This window comes from Rhinolophus ferrumequinum, chromosome 23, assembly GCF_004115265.2.
Source record: "Rhinolophus ferrumequinum isolate MPI-CBG mRhiFer1 chromosome 23, mRhiFer1_v1.p, whole genome shotgun sequence".
NCBI lineage: Eukaryota > Metazoa > Chordata > Mammalia > Chiroptera > Rhinolophidae > Rhinolophus > Rhinolophus ferrumequinum.
In genome coordinates this window covers 36920646-36941163 of record NC_046306.1, presented here as the reverse complement: position 1 = coordinate 36941163, position 20518 = coordinate 36920646, and the positions used below count along the sequence as shown (strand labels likewise).

The 20518-nt window shown below is 42.6% G+C and overlaps 1 protein-coding gene across 6 annotated transcripts in view; it reads left to right on the top strand.

The window, feature by feature from the left end:
* The first annotated feature begins 362 nt into the window (after nucleotides 1-362).
* The window catches only part of KIF16B (kinesin family member 16B), a 289212-nt gene continuing 269056 nt past the window's right edge, over nucleotides 363-20518 (top strand). For 2 of the 6 annotated variants that reach the window (XM_033094522.1, XM_033094519.1), the window contains exon 1: nucleotides 363-583. In XM_033094522.1, coding sequence (XP_032950413.1) covers nucleotides 537-583 — 47 coding nt within the window. In that variant the 5' untranslated portion in view covers nucleotides 363-536. The remainder of the gene's footprint in view (nucleotides 584-20518) is intronic. The other 4 variants (XM_033094517.1, XM_033094523.1, XM_033094524.1 and 1 more) reach the window with 4 other exon arrangements.

The window sequence follows — 20518 nt, the reverse complement described above, 5'->3', positions numbered from 1 at the left end:
CATTGTGGGGTAAAGCCAGGTCCTTGTTAAAGGCTGAAACACTGTGTTTTTAGTAATTTGTCCCACAGGACTGCGGTCTTTGCTCTGGCCCTAAATTACTGGGACTTTACCCGCCCCCCTAACCCCCCCCTCGCCCTCCATTCCTCTTCAGTTTTTCAGCGCATGAGGTTGGGTTCCAGCTTCCCTGAAGTCACTCAGCTCCAAACGCCTTCGGTGACTTCCAGGCCCCTGCCTGCAGCGGGACCTTCCCAACTTCGCGACTCCAGGCGGCGGCGCCCAGGCAGCCCGGCCCCGCCTCCCGGCGCTTCTCGGCAGCTGCCAAGCCGGGCGCACGGATCACGCGGGCCCGAGCCGCTCTGGGCATGCTCAGTGGCCTGGCAGGTGGGGCCGCCGCGGGACGCCAGGTCCGGCGAGGAGCAGAGGGGTGGGGGCCAGGAGGGAAGTGGGAGGGAGCAGCGGGCTGAGTCGCGGGAGTCGCTGGCGGCCGCTGGGACCTGAGCAAGTGGGGCCCCGCGCGGGCCCGGCCGGGATGAGCAATGGCATCGGTCAAGGTGGCCGTGAGGGTCCGGCCTATGAATCGCAGGTGAGTGGGGGGGCGGTGCAGGCCATCTCCCGACGCACCCCCACCCGGAGGAAGTTGGTCTCCAACTTTCCTCCAAGGCCAGCCTGGACTTAAGTGTCACGGGTCGGTCTCCAGCCCACTGGGCCCTGACTGTGGTCTCTGGGGGCCTAGAGCACTTTATGCTTTGCTGTTCCTTTCACACTTCCCTGGTGGGGACCATGGGGCTAAAGAGTTCAAGAGGCCACGGAGAAGATTCATATAAACTCTTCCCCATTCCATTAAGTTGAGGAGGTTTGCTTCTACCCCTTTTTAAAACTGTCAAGGGATCACTTTCATGAATGTGTAAAACCCTTCAGGTGGGGCCTGAGAGTGGTCACGCGGGTCGGGTCATAGAGCTGTCAGGCAGACCACCCTCAGTTATGATAACTCAGAGGTTCTTTAAGTATTAACAATGGTCCTTTTTTAAAAATCTCTTAATAAGATGATTTCGATTCCCTGAATGTGAACCCTGGTTTGTAATGATTAATTTAGCAGTTCTTAACTTCAGGTTAAAGAGTAGGTTGGGAAAACTTTAACAGAGTTTTGACTTCTGGGGGGAAAGAAAACAAGGACACTTATGTACACGTGTTTGAAATATGGTGACGTTAACAGAGGGGGAGAGTTATAAAAACATTTAGAATTTCATCCTCTATATTTCTACAAATTAATGCTTTTCAGAATGATTTGACTCTTAATTCACTGAAAAATAATCTGGGCTTCCTTTTCAATGACCTCTTTATAATCAATTTAGAAAGATGCTGTAGAAGTTACTTTTAAAATTGCGTTAACTTTAAAGAATAAAGTAGACATAAACGGATGTGTCCTCCACATTGATAGGCACAGTTCACACAATGCTGTTTTGTTTTTATTGGCTCTCTATCAACTTGTTGGACATTTGACTTAACCATATGGTCTTTCCCCTTTCATCATACTAACTTGTAGAGGTCATTGTTTGGTGGTTCTGACAGCTGATTCGGGCATCAGAAGATCATAAAATGAAAAGATTGCCAGATCATTCTTTGACTCATCTAAAGCTGTTTTTCTGTTTGTAAACAGGGAATTTTATTTTGGTTTTGAACTATTGGAAATCAGTACTTTTGTGATTTTCAAGATATTTTTAAGCTTTTTCGGGAAGGAGTTTGACCTTTCTGTAAGTTCTGAGAGAATATGTATGTTTCTCTATATAGTCGGTCATAGAAGACAGACTCTAAAGTCATTTAGGTGATTTAAAAAGACTTTTCTTTGTTCTGGGTTTACATACATGTTTAGACGTTCTTTTTCTTCTTTGGAATAATATGAGCACATGCTAGAAGACTATCAGGTAACTTGAGAAAGCATGTATTGAGTACCTCCCAAATGCACAGCATTGTGCTGAGTGCTCTCTGGCGGACAAGGTGAATGAAGTCTGATGAGTGTCTTCTAGGAGCCCACCGTGTGGTGAGGAAGGGCCTACATACTGTCAGGACTCTCGCAACATATTGGGCGAGCTGCAAGGGGTGCTGCAAGCACTGTGCCTTGCTTGTACAGGTCTGGGGCCCATGCTTATGGAGGGATGGCGGGAACCATGTCCAGAAGCCCTGTGCTTTGAGGAGGTAGATTGCAGTGATGATATCTGTGCTCTTAGCAGAGAACTCTGGTGGTGGCATCAGGATTGGGGCAAAAGGTAAGGAAGCAGCGGTCTGGGCCAGAGGTGGAAAGGGGAAGCCTAGATACATAGACCAAGACAATTTATTGGCAGAATTGACAGGATGTAGTAGCTTGTTGGATGGGAAGGAGGGGGAAGGGAAGGAACATAGAGTCATTAACTGCGGTTTGATGATCAAGGAGGTGGAAGAGTTTGGGAACTTGAACCGTGAGATGGGTGTGTTCTCTCTATATGTAAAGTTACTTGTGACACAGCAAATGTCAAGTACAAGCACAGTGTCTGGCACAGAGTGAGTGCTGCCCGTGTGTTGATCCTATTTGTTATTTGAAGTGTGGGAAGGACATACATCCATCTCTTTGCTGGTCTTCAGTAGATAGACACATGGGTTTAGCTCTCAGGTGATCTGGGGATGACATTTGGAACTCTTTTGCACGTAGATGACAGTTTAAGGATGTTAAACTGAGAAGAAAAGGGAGCCAGGGATTGGACACTGGGATATGCTCCTCTTTAGGATTCTAGGGAGAAGATTCCTTGTACCTCATGGATAACCAGCACAGCACAAGTCATGGCAGGGAAAGGAGAAGTGTTTCCTGAAGAAGGGGGTTGTTGGTGTCAGATGTTGCCAAGATGGTGCTCTTGATGATTCGAGAAAGTGAGGTCCTTGGTCTTGGAGACAAGGGCATTGATAACCTTTCAAAGAGCAAGAGAGATAATGACCCAGAAGTTGCTGGTAAAATGGAAAGCGCTATACAAATGGCCAACCCAAAACACTAGACCTAACTTATAAGGAAAGACATATAAATTGTAATAGCAATAAGAAACCGTATTTTACTGGTGAGACTGGTGAATATAAACTGAACATCAAGTGCTGGTGAAGGAGTGGTGATGGAAGCATAAAGGGTCAAAACCTCTGAAACTTTCCTATTGGGAAATTTGACAGTAGTTGTCAAGATTACACATTTATAAACCCTTTGATTGGGCAATTTCATTTCTAAAAATTTATTTTATGGATTATATTCTTACCTACCAAAGTGTATGTGTAAGGTTGTTTCTTGCATCATTATGTGTAACAACAAAGAATCATAAATGACCTAAATACACAAAGGTGGGGGATTTCCCCAGTTAAGTGATGGCCTATTCATTTTGTAGAATGCTATGCAGTACTTACAAAAGAATGTATTGATCTTAAAAGAGTTCCAAAATAGGGAATTAAGTGAGAAAAGCAAGATATCCACACATACTACAGAATTGTATGAATGTGTGTGTTAAAAAAATGTACATGTGTATATATATATATATACACACACACACACACACACACACACATACATGCACACGCGTGCGTGGTTATATCTGTATATAATTATTCATAAGAAGCCTAACAGTGGTAACTGAGGAGGAGGACTGATGAATCTGTTACATGAAGATGGAAGGCTTTTCTTTTTCTCTTTTTACTGTTTGAATTTTCACTTTCCTCAGGCATAGTTTTATAATTAATAATTAAAAACATTTTTATGTTATCTTTTTAAAAGAAGGAATGTGACATGTTTTTCTTTTGTAAACTTTTATTTATTCTAAGTGTGTTTTTCCAGGACCCATCAGCTCCAAATCAAGTAGTTGTTTCAATCTAGTTGTGGAGGGCGCAGCTCACAGTGGCCCCTGTGGGGATTGAACTGGCAACCTTGTTAAGAGCACCACACTCTAACCAACTTGAGCTAACTGGCCTCCCCCTGTTTATGTAATTTTTAAAAGTTATCTAAAAAGTCATTGGCACCGGAGAAAGAATTTTTAGCTGGTTGTTTAGGAGGATTGAAGGAAGTTGTTAAAAAAATTTTTCCCCCAGTTTTATTGAAGTGTAATTGACATATAGTGCTGTGTAAATTTAAGGTGTACAGCATAATGACTTGACTTACATATTATTGTGAAATGATTACTACAATAATTTTAGTTTGCATCCATTATCTCATATAATACCAAAAAAAAAAAGAAGAAAATGTTTTTTTCCCTGTGATGAGAACTCTTAGGACTTACTCTCTTATCAACTTTAGTTACACCATGCAGCAATGTTAACTATAGTTATTTTGTTGAACAATTACAGCCCCAGTTCTCAATTGTCTTATAACTGGAAGTTCGTACCTTTTGCCACCTTTATTGAATTCCTCTACCCTCTGCCTCTGGTAGCCATAAATCTGATCTCTTTCTCTGTGAGTTCTTTTTTTTGTTGTTTGTTTGTTTGCTTTTTTTTTTAGATTTCACATGTAAGTGAGATCGTATAGTATTTGTCTTTTTCTGTCTGACTCATTTCACTTAGCATATGTGCTCAAAGTCCATCCATATTGTTGCAGATGGCAGGATTTTCTTTTTTTTAATACCTGAATATTTCATTTTGTGTGTATGTGTGTGTATCAGTCACAACTTCTTTAACCATTCATCTGTCAATGGATAGGATTTTCCTTTTTTATACCTGAATATTTCAGTGTGTGTGTGTGAGTCACAACTTCTTTAACCATTCATCTGTCAAAGGACATTTAGGTTGTTCCCATGTCTTGACTATTATAAATAATTGCTGTGAATATAAGGGTGCATATATAAATTTTTTTTTTTTAATGTTAGGTTTTAGAGTAGAGGAGCTTCAGGCAAAGGGGAAACAACCAACAGAAAGGAAACACCTGGAATGATTGGAAAGTGAGTACAGCTGTAGCTGCCAGGCTCTTAAAGAATGGGGGCAAGGTGGTAAGATACTGAGATTCTGAACTGGGAGACTTCCTGTTACCAGTCCTCCTTGCAGGGAACACCCGATGCTTGATTCAGGTCAAGATGTGATTGATGGGTTTGTTTTTACTATCTTGTGGCTTTTCATTATGTGGCAGAGTAGTAGTTTCAATTTTGAAAGAGCTATTATGTTACATCACACAATAGCAGCTACCTTTATTGATAGTTTGCTCTGTGCCAATGGTACAAAAATCTAGTTTAATATTTGCAACAGGTTTAGCAGGTGAAGGCTTTTATTGTCATGCCATTTTAAAGATTGGGAAACTAATTGCCTAATGTCAGTTTCTTAGGACATTCACAGCTATGCTTTTTTTTTTTTTTTAAAAGATTTTATTGGGGGAGGGGAACAGGACTTTATTGAGGAACAGTGTGTACTTCCAGGACTTTTTTCCAAGTCAAGTTGTTATCCTTTCAATCTTAGTTGTGGAGGATGCAACTCAGCTCCAGGTCCAGTTGCTGTTGCTAGTTGCAGGGGGGCACAGCCCACCATCCCTTGCGGGAATTGAACCCGCAACTTTGTGGTTGAGAGGACATGCTCCAACCAACTGAGCCATCTGGGAGCTCAGCGGCAGCTCACCTCCAGGTGCCGTGTTCAATCGTAGTTGCAGGGGGCGCTGCCCACCATTCCTTGCGGGACTTGAGGAATTGAACTGGCAATCTTGTGGTTGAGAGCCCACTGGCCCATGTGGGAATTGAACTGGCAGCCTTCAGAGTTAGGAGCACAGAGCTCTAACCGCCTGAGCCACCGGGCCGGCCCACAGCTATGCTTTTTAAAATGAGTAAAACGTCAACAGAAATGTAACTACTCATAACTTTTATGGGCAGAAGTTTAACATTTATGTATTGTCTGTATACCTTTTTGTTTGTGATTTGTTCCATTGTTCTTATGCTTAGTTTTTCTAATGGTTTCATTTTTTACAGTTTTATGATAGAATTCTTTTTTCCCCTTCTGAAGGACAACAAAATAATAATTTGGTAACTAGTCCATTTCCTGTTAGTTTCAGTTGCTCATTTTTTTCATAGAAACAGTACGTGATTCTTTACGGCCACCTATCCTGTCCCACTGATATGCTATTGTTCACGGGATCAGGATCTGAGGGCAGCCTGCCTGGGTTCCAGTTTTGGCTGTCATTTACGAGGTGGGGTAAATTTGAGCGAGTGACTTAATTGTTGTAAGCCTCAGTTTTTGCATCTGTAGAATGGTGATAATAGTTGTAGATACCTTATAAGTTGTGAGATAAGGTGTTTTTTTCAAATATTTTTTATTGTGATTCACAATAAGAAACAGTTTAAATTGAAACTGTAGATAATGTAAAAAGATTCATGGGGTGTTTCATGAAATTTACTCACATTTTTTATTTTTCCCTATTCTGTTTCATTTAAAAAAAATGCTATTTCTAGATCCACTAAATTGACTTCAAGATCCAATAAAGAGTTGTAATCAGCAGTGTGAAAAACACTGTTGTGAGGTTCAAATGAGATAATTTGGGCAGATAAAATTCTCACCGCACTGCCTGACATCTAGCAAGGACTCTGTAAAGATTGGTTATTGTTATTACTGCTATTTTTACAATTTAATAAATAAACTTAAATTTAATCAACTTAACTTTATTCAATAACAAGTATTTTAAAATGTTTTACCAAAACAAAAAATATTGGGCCAGCCTGGTGGCTCAGGTGGTTGGAACACCGCGCTCCTAACGCCGAGGTCGCCGAAATAGCCGGTTCGATTCCCACATGGGCCAGTGAGCTGTGCCCTCTACAGCTAAGATTGTGAACAATGGCTCTCCCTGGAGCTGGGCTGCTGTGAGCAGCCGGAGGTCACTGTGAGCTGCTGTGTGCTGCCAGGAATGGCTGATGGCCAGCGTGAGCAACCGGCAGCCGGTGAGATCTGCCGTGAGCTGCTGTGAGCGGCCGACTGACCACCGGCCACCGACTGCCTCAGCCAGGGGGAGCGCAAGGCTCGTAACACCAGCAGGGGCCAGGGAGCTGTGTCCTACAGCTAGACTGAGAAACAACGGCTTGAACCAGAGTGGGGGAGGAGGAGGCCGGAGAAGGGGAAAAGTAATTTACCAAGTGCTGGCAAAGGGCCGGGTGGTAGCTTTATAATGTGCTTTCTTATCTGATAAAGCAAGTCCATCCCATTTCTTCCATTTTCTGATTGTTCTTAGCCTCTCTTCCTGATTAGTCTCTCAGGTGGAATTTAGTGTCATATGTATCAAGTTAAAAAGATAAGAAAAAAATGCCAGTGATATTTTGACTAGGATTGACATCCTTAGGGTGTACTGAAGTCTTCCCATTTTAAGAGCAAGGTAGTGTCAGTGAATAGTTCATGGTTAGTCTCTTAGTTCTGTGACGATGACAGCAGAAGCCTCTCGTATTCAGAGTGGGAGACATCTGTTGAGACGCTGCCTGCACCTGGCACCATGCTCATTTCTTTACCTTGGCAACTTCATTTCCGCCTACCACCAACTCACTGAGGGCTTTTTATCCCCATTTTACAGAGAATCTGAGACCCCTCAGAATAGTAATGCAGGGCTGAGGTGGTTCTACTTCCCTCTAGAGCCCTTTGTATGGTGACTTGTTGCCTCGAGCTCACTGGTGATAGAAGCCCTTGGCCTCACGGGACTGCTGGTCTAATGGCAGAAAAGGAGCAAACACACAACACACAGAAATGACATTAGAATCTGTGCAGTTGAGAAGTAGCCTGGGTGGGAGAAGGAGGGGAGATCTCCAGGGCTTCCACTGGCCTCTTAGAAAAGAGGGTAGAGTTTGAATTGAGCTCTGAAAGTGTATTATTAGTGACGATTTAGAGAGTGTGGCAAGATGCTCTTTGGGAGGTGGCATAGAAACCCCATTCTACAGATGAAGACAAAGAATCATGAGCTGAACCGACCTCCTGGTAGTCACATACCCAGGGCTCTGTGGAGCCTGGATTTGAACGCAAGTCTCTCTTACTCTAAATTCTCAAGTCCCTCCATATACAGAGGACTTGGATGAGAGGAGGGCAGGGTATGGCTGGAGGTAGGAATGAATACAGTTGCAGGGCTTTTAGGTTTACAGCAGCTTTTTGTAAGAATTAGTGGAGAGGTAGTAAGTGGGATGTTGTAAGGACTTCTATTTGTTAAGCTTGGGACTTCAGGCCTTTGTACTCCAGTCCTGTGCTAGCCACTGTGGTAGCTGTTGGCTGCGTGCATCTATTTACATTAACATGAAATGAAGTAAAAATTTAGTAACTCAGTTGCACTAGTCACATTTCAAATGCTCAATAGCCACATATTTAACAATGCAGATATTGAACATGGCTATCATTGTGCAAAGTTCTTCTGGGCAGTAAGGCTGAACTAGGTTTGAATCTCAGATCTACCACGTCCTGGCTACATGCCTTGGTACTTACCTGCTCTGTGCTTCAATTTCTTCATCTGTGAATTGGAGATCCCATCGGGCGGAGATGGTGACTGAGGTAACACTTGCTAATGGTGTCAGGCCCCAAAGTAAGGGCTTTATAAATATTGGTTATTATTAGGCACTGGGAGCTCCTGATGGTTTTAAAACAGGGTTGCCATTTGCCAATTAGTGTTTTCAGAAGTTTTATTTAATAGCAGTATTGGAACAGCAGCAATGAACGTTTACTTACTGTTTGCCAAGTGCTGTACTAAGTGCCTTTTATGCACTAGTATTCCATGGACTTTCCTGCCATACTCTGTGGTGCAAAACCCCGAGTCCCAAGAGGCCAGTGTAGGAAGACTATAAAGAGCTGAAATATGACCCGTGATGATGTGATTCTGGACTAGGTTGGAGTTGTAATAGGAAAGGGTTTAGTCAAGAGAGAAAACTTACAAAACTAAATCCTGAAGAAGCTATCACTACACGGTATTTCCTGATTGTGAAAAGTATGTATGCTTATTAAAAAATGTATGCTATGCAGAAAAGTGTATGAAAGAAATCAGCTCACAAATGCCTCATAATTCCATTATCCAGAGATAACTCCTTGTAAAGTTTTGGTGCATTTGAATAGTTTGTGTAGGAATATAATGTATACACTTTTTTATATCCTATTTTTTTGCATTTGCAAGAGACATTCTGAAGACCAACCAGCAGGAGATAGGCAAAAAATCCAAGCTGATTGAGTGGTTCTGGGCTGTATTAAATGGAAGAATGCTGTTTCCCAAAGTCAGGATGTCAGGGATGAGCTGGTTGGGGCGGAGGGGCATGGTGGAAAGTTGAGATGGCTCAGCGTGCTGGTGGGGGATCCAAAAGGTAAGAACTCAGGTGAGTTACCAGCTCTGAGGATGCACATTTGGAGGTGAGTCACTTGAAGGTGATAGTGAATGTGGTGACCATAGTAAGTTGTTTCTGAGGAAGACCTTAGTAAAGAAAGAAGGATGGGGGAAGGGGACAAAGGGGACAGAGGGACAGCAGACCTGTATGACCTGGGTTAAGACAGCTGTTCAGGAGGCTGGCTGAGTGACCTCGGCAAGTTGATTTTACTCTTTAAGGCTCAGTTTTTTGTTTGTTTTTGTTTTTTTTTCTGTCGAACAGTGATTCTCAAAGTAGCGTCCAGGGATGACTGGCAATCATTGAGACTCTTTTAGGGGGTTTGCAGTCAAAACTGTTTTCACAGTAATACCACAAAGATGTTTTTGCCTTTTTTACCCTCATCGCTCATGAGGGTTCAGTGGATTTTCCAGAAGCTTCATGATGTACGATGATGTTAGGTTGCTCTGTGCTGTGCGTTCTGTTTTCAAAATGTGTCAGTTTTAATTTCTAATATGGTAACTATAAATAGATAGATCTACATTGATAAAAGCTCTTTGGGCTCCTCAGTAATTTTTTAATGATGTAAAAAAGTCCTCAAGCTACACCATTTGGGAATGCTGCCATGAAATAATGCTGCAGAAGTTGTGGCGAGGATTAGATGAGAGAGTGCATAGAATGTCCAATGTACTTCCATCCAAGTGGGTAAAACCTTTCAAGAAATCAGCGCTGCTATTATTTTTTATAACCACTGTTGTTACTGATAGCTACACTTAAGGAGGCAGGAGTGGAGGCAGAGTGAGAGAAGGAGGGAGAAAAAGCAGGAGAGTGGAAGGTCATGACTAACAACGGGTGGAGGAGAGAGGCTTCCAGCCTCAGGAGGCGCTCAGGTTGAGAACCCAATTGGCTCCTGTCTCTTGAAGCTGTTTTAGTTGAGGGGTGGGAGGCGGGGCTAAGGGGACAGGAGGCTGGGGCTGAGGGCATGTTGGTAGTACCTTTTGACTGCCCTTCCGGTAATGGAGGGATTACAGGAAGAAGAGAGCTGATCCCTGTTCACATGTGCAGAGTTTGGCTCTTGTAATGAAATCTTTCCAAACTCCTTTACTGCTTGTGTGACACACAGGGCATCCCTCACCTGGCATCGCAAACCTGGGCTCAGCAATAGAGAAGTGGTGTTTGGTCAGTTTTTGTTTTAAAGAAGAGGAAAAGAAAATGGGGAGCTGGAGGTTGGAGAAAGAAGGCTACTGGGCCCAGGGAGGGAAGTATCAATGGTTAGAAGGAGAGAGGCAGGTTTTTTGGAACAGCTGTGGTGCTTCAGGTGAGATTTCTAGGAAGGGTTGTGCTGTAGCTAACCGGAGTTTGGAGCACATGGAGGTTTCTTCCCTTTCTTTTAGGTGGACTTGACAAGTGATGTGAAAAAAGTGACTGATGATATGTTTTTATGCACAACTTTAAAAAATATCTTAAGGTGCATAATGCACTTACACATGACGTGAGTACTGGTTGTTTAAAAAATGCTCTTCAGTGACTCAGAGTATTTAGTCAACATAAGTTGGCATTAAACTTCTGCAACTTTATTTTATTCATGGAGACTGTATGAGAGAGAGACACTGCGAGTGTGTGTCTGTCTGTCTACCCATCAGAGAGATTATTTAGAAATGTCCAGTTGTGTGGTACATCTAGCACTTTGGTTTACAGTTGATTTATTTTACACATCCTCGTTTCACAATTACTTTTCTAAATTATTTTAGTAGCTTTTGCTATTTTTGTGAGTTCTGGAATTGGGATGCAATCTTGCTGAAGCTTGTTTTGTGAAAGAAAATGCTATAGTTACACCTGCAGCCTTGGGGAAATGTGATATAATGCCTTACAACCCCAGGCCCTTCCCCAAGACTGAAAGCCTCTAGTTTATTTCAGTGCCTTGGACTGCCTTCTCTCCAGCCCCATTTATAGCGACAGTCAAGAGAGAAATCCTTCATGTGAAGGTGGTCATCGTTCCCTTAGCTTCAGCCCATCAATTTTCATCAAGCACAGCGGAGGTAACCGCCAGCAAGGCCTGGGAGCTTTCCTGCACTCTCATGGGCTCTTGTGCCTGCTCTGTCCATTTCCACATGCCTCATTATTCCTTGCTGCTGCCCTGTGGACGGGAAATAGCTGTTTTTGTGGTTAGCAATACATGCATAGACACTTTGAGCAAATTTCAATGGGATATGTAGAATTTAAAGTAAATTGAGAAAGATAGGGCTTTCACTGTGATGGTGTTAATAAGTAACTTTTGTCACCAATTACCATTTGTAACCACTTATTTACTTACTAGAAACTTTGGTAAATCTTATGCCATCGTTATCTAATTTAATTCTTAATAATGCTATAGAGGTGACCATTGTTAGCTCCAATTTATGGATGAGAAAACTAGGCATCAAAGCAGGAAGGATAAGGTCCTGGCTCAAATATCTCTTCTTCAGAGAAGACTTCATCACGTTACTCTGGTTTTCTGGCATCATAGCATTTACCGTGACTGAGTTTATATGTGTGTGAACGTGCCTGTGTGTGTGCATATGAATGTATTGTTTTGTGTGTGTTGGGTTTTTTTTATTCATTCATTGTTTTTTCCCCATTAGAAAATAAGTTCAGGGGAGGTGGGACCTTATCTCTCTAGCTGACTGTATTCCCAGAGCCTATGTCAGTGCCTGTAGGAGGGATGAGTAGATATTTAATGAATGAATGATGACGACAAGTGACATTTCTGTATCAGTCAGTCATTTAGAGATGATTCTGTTGGTATCATTTGTCATGATTACGTATACACCCAAGATGCTTTTTTACTATTTACTGTGCAGCTTCTGGTAACGGCTTTTATTAGTCCAGTTTACATTCCTTCCACTCTCCCTTGCACAAATTTATTGACTCTCCAGTGTATGTTTTAAAAAATGATAATGTTTTATTGCTGCCAGCAGGAGAGACCTGCATGGGGCAGTAGGTGTGCTGGGCTCAGGGTATGTGTGGTCTGTGAGGAAATCATGGTGAGTGAGAGGCTGGAAGAAAAAGGATGGTCTGGAGGCCAGCGCCAGCGGCTCCTCAGTTACACTTCTGGGAACTGGTAAAAGAGTCATGGCAAGCTACTACCGCCATGCTGCCAATAAGATTAAGGAATTTTTGGAAATCTAGCTGCTCACCTAGTTGATGTCCAGTTTCTTTATCATGTGGTCAAAGACACCGGGGTCCTTCTGATTCTTTGTGAAGGCAGCCAGTTCTGTATTCATGAAGCTTAGGAACTCAGTTTTGGAGAGATTGCACTTGTTACAGTCCTTTCCAGCACACTTCTGGAAAACAGCAATCAGAGACTGCTCCATTTCTGTAGGGCTGGACATTTTTGTTGCATGAGGTGGTGAGCAGGGACTGGCGTGGCGAGCTCCATATGAATGTAGTTGTGTTTATTCACTTGTTTATTGTCTCTCTCCTTGCATGTAAACTCCGTGAGAACCAGTTACTTTGTTGGTCTTGTTTGTGGCTATTTCTCAGGGCCTAGAACCATGCCTAGCAGGGATGGGTACTCAGAAAATATTTGTTGCCTTAATAACTGCCACCCCCTACTCCCAGTCTTTCAGTTGGTGGGTGCTTGTGAGGAATTAGGAATCCATAGCCCAGCAGTTGTAGGATGTCTCGCATTGTTCCCTGTGAGGAGGAAAAGGGAATTTGATGCTCTTCCTGTTGGATGTTAGGAGGAAGGGAGAGATGGAAGAGGGCTGAGGAAGAGCCTGGGTAAAAAGCGACAACTTCACAGCTTTCCCTGTGTATTAATTTAATGATACATGAATTACACATCCAATCCTCATTATGTGTATCTCTTAGGGTTAGAGAATGAGAGGTACACCACACTTACTGTGTTTAAATCATGCATAGTTTATGGGACTCTTGTTCCTTTTTTAAGAAAAGCTGTTTATAAAAACTTTTTATCTTGAAATAATTTTAGACTTGTAGTAAAGTTTCCATACATACTTCACTCTACTGCTCCTAATATTAACATCTTACGTAATAACCATGGTAGTTACCAAAACCAGTAAATTAACATTGGTACATTACCATTAACTATAGTTTTTTTCTCTAGTGTCCTTTTCCTGTCCTAGGATTCAGTCCAGTATTCCCATTGCCTGTAGTTGTCATGTCCCCTTAATCTCTTCTGTGACAGTTTCTCAGTCTCAGAGGAGTGCCAGTCGTTTTGTAAAATGGCCCTCAATTTGGATTTTCTGATGTTGTATCATGATTAAATTTAAGTTATGCAATTTTGGCAAGAATACCACATTTTGGCAAGAATATTGTGCTCTTCACATATCATATGAAGGGGTACATGATGTTATTATGTTTTATTATTGGTGATGTTGACCGTGATCAATTGGTTAAGGTGGTATCTGCTGGATTTCTCCTATAGTGCTATATTTTTTTCTCTTTGTAACTATTAAATATCTTCAGGAGACACATTGCAGGAAGTTTTTGGCCTCAGTTTGCAAGAGAATTTTCCCTCATGGGAACACATTTCAGATTTTCTAATAAAAGTTATTGTGCATATAAGATTAATTTAAAACTTTTTTCCCTCTGACTTATAGTGAAAAAGGATTTTCATATCATTTAAAATGAAGGACATTTGTGTTTTAGACTGCTGAAGATGTCTGTACAGCACTGTGTAGCCACAGTAAAACATTTATCAGCTCAGTGCATGCTGATGTTTTCTATCCTCCACTATGTCATTAAAAAAGAAAAGGTGGTTGTTATGCACTAAATTGATGTTATGATCTGTAGTTTGAAAAACACTAGTGTAGTGAATTTATTATTCAGAGCAGAAGTTGGTAAAATCGAAATTAGGATGCCATTAGAGTTGTGGGGACAGAATCCCAGAGAGCAGTTTCCAGGCTCTCGGCCTCACGTGGAAAGGTGCTGGCTCGGGTAGTAGATGGCCGTCTGCTGTCGCTAATTGACCCTCAGCTGTAACCAGTTAGCCAATTAGCCACTGATATAACTGCTGCAGCTGCACTGGTTGGAGAGTCCAGTCGAGTGAGTTGGTCGTTTGGCAGGAAGAGAAGTGGACGGCAGGTTGCAGGTCGTGTGTCTCCTGCCTCCAGTGACACTGTAGTGCCACGAGTGAGAGTATAGTGGTATGACTCCCCTACCTATGGCTCTGTGGGTGTTCCTTTTTGGCCTAGCCATATCCTGCGTTCTTATGTGGGGAGTGGGACTAGAAACCCCGCAGGCCTCCCTGCACGACAAATGGCCAAATGGTGCAGTGAGCAGGGTCTCCCGCATGACAAGAGTGAAAGTGAATTCTGTTTCCTCTTGGAAGGGGTTGGGGTGTTGTAGGTGGGCAGAGGGGAAAACGCAGGATCCCAAGAGGCTAAATAAAGCTTTGAATAAGAATTTGAAACCTTTAAGAGTCTAGGATTCTGAACCCACCATGGGATGTCCACTCTCATAAGCTTTCTTTTTTGAGCCCTTGTGACCTCCCTCATAGTCTCTCACCTGGTTGCACCTGCTGATTCTTGTTTTCAGAGTTTTATTAACAGAGTCTGTGCCATCCTAGTGGTTCTACTTGGAAATTCTGCTTGGGGCAGAGGTAAATCACTTTGTAAACTCCCTTTGAGAGAGAGAGAGAGAGAGAGAGAGAGAGAGAGAGAGAGAGAGAGAGAGAGAGAGAGACTTAAAATTCCCCAGGGAGTTTTCAAGATACCAGGATTCAAGCTGATGGAGATTAGTTCAAAGTGAAAAAAAATTACACAGATGAAGCTTTTAAAAAGATTTTAGTCTGTGTTCTTCCTTTCGCTAAAGTTAGTGAGCTGTCTCTGTGAGCTGTCTCTGCTTGATCAGATAGAAAGGCAATTGTGAGAAAAATGTCAGTACTGGGCTGGTGCTCACATGTGATTATCCAATTAAGGCACTTTTCTTTTTAAAAAAATATTTTTAAAAATTTCATTTTGAAATAGTCACAAAAAGTCGCAAAAATAGTGCAGAGTTCTCATGCATCTTTCACCAACTGCTCCAAATGTTACAATCTTATATAACTAGAGTATAATTAAAAACCAGGAAGGTAACATTGATACAGCAGTATTTTTATTCAGATTTCTTAAATTGCCCTAATAATGTCTTTTCTTCTGGTCCAAGATCCCCTCCAAGATCACACAATGTATTTAGTTGTCTTGTAAAACATCTTCTTACTTAAGCTTTTCTTTCTCTTAGGGGTCCTTGCCTATACTGATATGATGTAAGAGTAAGAATGGATAACATTTCCTCCGTATTATCTGAATTCATTCAAAAGATTGAGGAATTATCCCTTCTGGTTTCCTTTATTGGAATATAGACAGGTACATTGAGCTGTTAAAACCTTGGTTGGATTAATAGTTTAGTTCCACATGTCAAATAAAAAGGACATGGTGGGGACCTTTAATCCTTGATGAGGCAGAAAGGGTTAGAGGAAGGCAGGTCTCAGTGGTGTGTCAAGGATTGGTCTTAGGCATAATTAGTTAAATCTGTAGTACAGGGGCCACCAACGTAATGCCTGCAGGGACCAGGCAGGCCTGCAGGAATCCACATTAGAAACTGAGCACAGAGGAGAGGATGAGTAGCCACAGATTCTCAGTTTCTGAGTCAGGGAGGAAATTGTGTGTGGAGAGGCACTTGTTAACTTCTGTAACAAAGTTGTTCCCACATTTTAATGGCGTAGCACTAAAGTCACCAAAGAAGTTTTTTGCTCAGTAAGAAGTCACTGTGTGCAGTTTCCAGTCAGCAGGTGGTTTTTCCCCTGTATCCTGGAGCCTCCACTCTCTGGGACCTCAGTGTCATCTCTCCAGCCAGTGGAAGGGAGCCCTGGGGGTGGGGAAGGCACCGCTTCTGGGCTGCCGTGATGTGGAAGAGACACATCACTAGTTCTTACCCTCCGTTGGTCACATGCCCAAACCTGGATGCAAGGAATTCTGGGAACTGTACTTAACTGTCTGGGAAACCACTTTCCAGTGACAATTGCATACCTTAAAAGGGAAGTTATTTCTACTGCACCCTATGTCCAGAGAGACGACGTTTCTCCATTCCACCAGTGATGCCATGCAGGACCTTTGCACTCGCCATTCCATCTGCTGGAGGTGTGGCAAACCCAGATGTCCATATATCTCACTTCTTCTTCCCTTAGAGTTTTTGCTCAAATGTCACCCCCTTAGTTATCCCATTGGAAATAGCCTCCCCCAGCCCTGATATTTCCTATCCCCCTTCTGTATTTTCTCTCTTTACAGCACTTACCACAAGTCGGCCTACTTTTAATGTATTTGCCTTATTTTATTGGTTTACTGTCTGAATCCCTCCATGAGGACAGGGGCCATTTCTATTTTGTTCTTGGATATGTTCCTTGTGCTTGGCATGTCACAAGTGTTCAAGTGTTAAATAAGAATGGGAACCTAGACTGTTAAAATCCCTACAGTTTCCAATGTTGACAAGGATTATAGCTACTGTGCAAGTCAGGCAGAGCATGTCTGTTTCTGTGGTGCTGGCTGCCATTCTGGGCTTTGGGTGAAGGGAAGACATGGGTTTGCTTTGTACGTCTGCCAGCTGCTCGTTGTGTTTGCTTGGGTGTGTCATTTCACTGCTCTGGGCCTCAGATCCTTCTCTAGCAAGGGTCTACTAGTTCCCCCTCGTCTTTCTCCACTTCCTGTATTACTATGATGATTAAATAAGTTAGATCATACCTTAAAAACACCTGACGTACCATTGGTGCTCAGTGAATGGTTGCTGAATTATTGGACTTACTGAGTGTCCAACTGTCTGGACCCTGTGCTAGGTGCTGGGGGAACAAGCGCCAAGTGGCACAATCTTAAATAGCTTTTGGGAAGAGGGGAGGCTTGATCTGTACCTTGCAAGAGGGGAAAGAATCATAGTAGGGGAAAGTTCTTTCAATCATTAAGTATTTGTTGAGTACCTTTATGTAGAGGTTTCTGTTCAAGGTTTTGAGATTCATTGGTGAACAGGCCAGATACAGTGGCTGCCCTCAGGGAGCTTGTATTCCAGTATACTGCTGTCTAATAGAAATGTAATATGAGCCACATATGTAACTTAGAATTTTCTGAGGACCACATTAAAAAGTAAAAAGAAATAGATGAAATTAACTTTAATAATCTCCATCATTTAACCCAGTTTATTCAAAATGTTATTTCAACATGCAATCAATAGAATATTTTACATTCTTTTTCTTTTTTTGTAGTAAGTCTTTGAACTCTGGCATATATTTTACACTTACAGCACAACTCAGTTTGGACTAGTTACATTTCAAGTGCTCAGTAGCCACGTGTGGCTAGTAGCTGCCATATTGGACAGCACAGGTCTGGGGAGGAAACAATAGATCATCTGTAAAGGCAAAGAGTTGAAAGTTCAATAAAGAAAGTAAAGCAGAGTGAAGGGTTAGCTAACTATAGAAAACAGTGGTTAGGGAAGGACTGTCTGTGCAGCTGAAAGTAGGTGATGAACTTGGGAATATTTGGGAAGAATGTGTTCTAGGCAGAAGGAACAGCAAGTAGAAAGGCCCTAGGGCATGAGTGAGCCTGCACTGTCCAGTGAATACAGGAAGCCAGGGAGTCCTGAGTGCAGTGAGGGAGGGGAAGTGTGGTGGATCCTGTCGGGCCCAGTAAGCCCGCCATGGGAAGGGTGTGGTCTTTATTCTAAGTGTGGCTAGAGCTGTTGGAAATGGAAGAGAATGGGAGTGACCTGATCTGACTTAGGCTGGGCTGCTATTGGAGAATGGACTCTGAGGAAGCACGAATAGAAGCGAATGATTTGACAAGAGGCATGAATGTATATGATCATGACTATCCATATGATCATTCCCCCTGCAAGCGTTGATTGACAATCCATGAAGTGCCAACCATCCTTTTAGGCATTAAGGGCACCAATGGACATGGTCTTTGTCCTTGGGAAGCGCAGGCTAGTGAGTGAGTGACCAGCTGGTTCACAGCTGAAAGGTTGAGTAGAGGAGCAGTGGAGAAGGCAGGGAGCTATTCTGTTGTGGAGGCAGGTGTGCTGCCACCTGGCTCTGCCTTTTTCCCTTGCTGGGCTAATCACCAGGCTAGTGTATCAGGTTGAAGAGCTTGTGCGTCAGTGACCTGTGAGATCCTTGTACCCTGTTTCCCCGAAAATAAGACCTAACCGGAAAATAAGCCCTTGTATGATTTTTCAGGATGATATACCTGAAAATAAGCCCTAATGCGTCTTTTGGAGCAAAAATTAATATAAGACCTGGTCTTGTTTTCGGGGAAACACGTTGGCACTGAGATCAACAGCGTTTATTCTGTTGGCAGTGGACAGCTACTGAAGGTACGTCGGGGAAAGGGAGGCTGATATTCAGTGTGATAGTCAGTGGCCCAGTGTTGGAAGAAGGAGGATGGTGAGAAGGAAAGGTCCTAACTCTCCAAAGGCAGGCTTTTCCTCAAGGGAACCCTGTTTTCAGTGGTAACTTAGCTTGAACTTTTTATTAACAAGTAGTTTTCAGATTTTCTGTCCTTTATGATGACTATTAAATGAATTACAGAATCAACAGAAGGAATTCATTCCTCCTTCCCTGAAATATAAACGCTTATGGAACTGATTTGATTGTCTCTAATTTGATCTTGGCGGGAATTTCTCTCTTTTTCAGTTTTGAAGAATCAGAGGATTTTGTGGTTATTTTTGCTTTTGCCATCTTTCCTTTTATTCTCTGACTTTTGAGAGGTAGCTATTGCTAATCAGTCCTGGATAAATCTGATTTATTTTCTGTACCATTTTCTTTAGCCTTTGGGGCATGTTTGTAGTTATTGATTTGTCATTTCTTATTCATTCATTCATTCATTCATCCATTCAGCAGACATTAAGTGCTTTCTGCATATGAGAAATTGCCCTTTTTTTTTTTTAATGAAAGCTTTTCCTTGGAAGGATGCCTTTGGATTGTGGTTTGATGAAATTAATGAGGCAGAGATTTTGCTGCCCCATAATCCCGAACTTGCATACAGTTTTCATTAGAGTGAAGGGGTGTGTGTGATAGAGGCAAAGCTGTGGGAGTGTAAGTGAATCAGATAGTCTTAGGATTGCATCCTGGCACTGCCACTACCTGCATGGTTTTCCAAAGGATGTTTTAGTTTTCTGATCTCTTCTTTCCTCATCTATACAACAGGGATAATAATACCTTATTCATAAGGTTATTTTGATGGTTTAAAGAATTAATGGCTGTAAAGTGCTTGCACAGAGTAGGTGCAATAAATGGTAAGTATTGATTTTGTTTTGTACCTCTTAGGATATTACATGAATATTATGATGATGGAGCAGAATCTTGCATAACTCAGTATGAGTGGACAGAGTCCACTAGTTACCAAATGTTGGGTTCTGCTGTGTAGATACTAAAGTCCAGAGGTGTTTGGAGATAGGAAGATTAAGGTGAGCTCAAGTCTACAGTCAACGTGTAGTGGTGGAAGTTAAGCTGGAAGTCCAAGTAGGCTTAGCTTGGGGAAGAGCAGACATTTTCCTGGTGACCTTGACATTTTTCCACACGTCTAACTTTCATTGAACCCTTTTTGGGGCAGAGATGACTGCGGGCCTGATCCCTATCCTCCAGTACCTTGGTGTAGGGGGAGCAACAGGATCAAAGAGACCCTCACAGGTTCTGTGGGTAATAACGGAATACTCCAGGCACGACAGCGTGGGGAAGGGGAACTGTTGAGAGGAGCTCCTTCTGAGGACTAAGAGGAACTCCTGGAGGATGTCATGGCTGAGGGCAGCGCTCTGCAGGATGAGGCAGCCAAGCGGGCAAGGTGAGCGATACCATTTTAAGCAGGAAGGGTACAGAGCCCCTAACCTGTGCAGCATGATTAGGGAGCTGCAAAATATTACGGCATGGCTGAAACTTCACATGGCTGGTGAGAGTGGGGACTGGAGAAGTGGTAGGTTCAAGTTATGGGGTGGTCTGGTTTGACCAGTTGTGCAGTTTGAACTTTATTATTGTTTCTTCCTATCTACTGTTCTAAAAGTGATTTAACTTTAAGCTGATTCTATAGGTAATAGAAGCCATTTTACAAATGGGTGTAATGTGACAAGATTTGCGTATTAGAAAGCCATGGAGTGAGACAGCTGTCAGAACTATTTGGGAGGCCATCAGATATGACGTCAAAGAAGGGCGTGAACTAGCTAGTGCACTGCAGTTGGAGTGGATCCCCTCTCCCACTCACCTACTCAGGCACCATCCAGCCAGC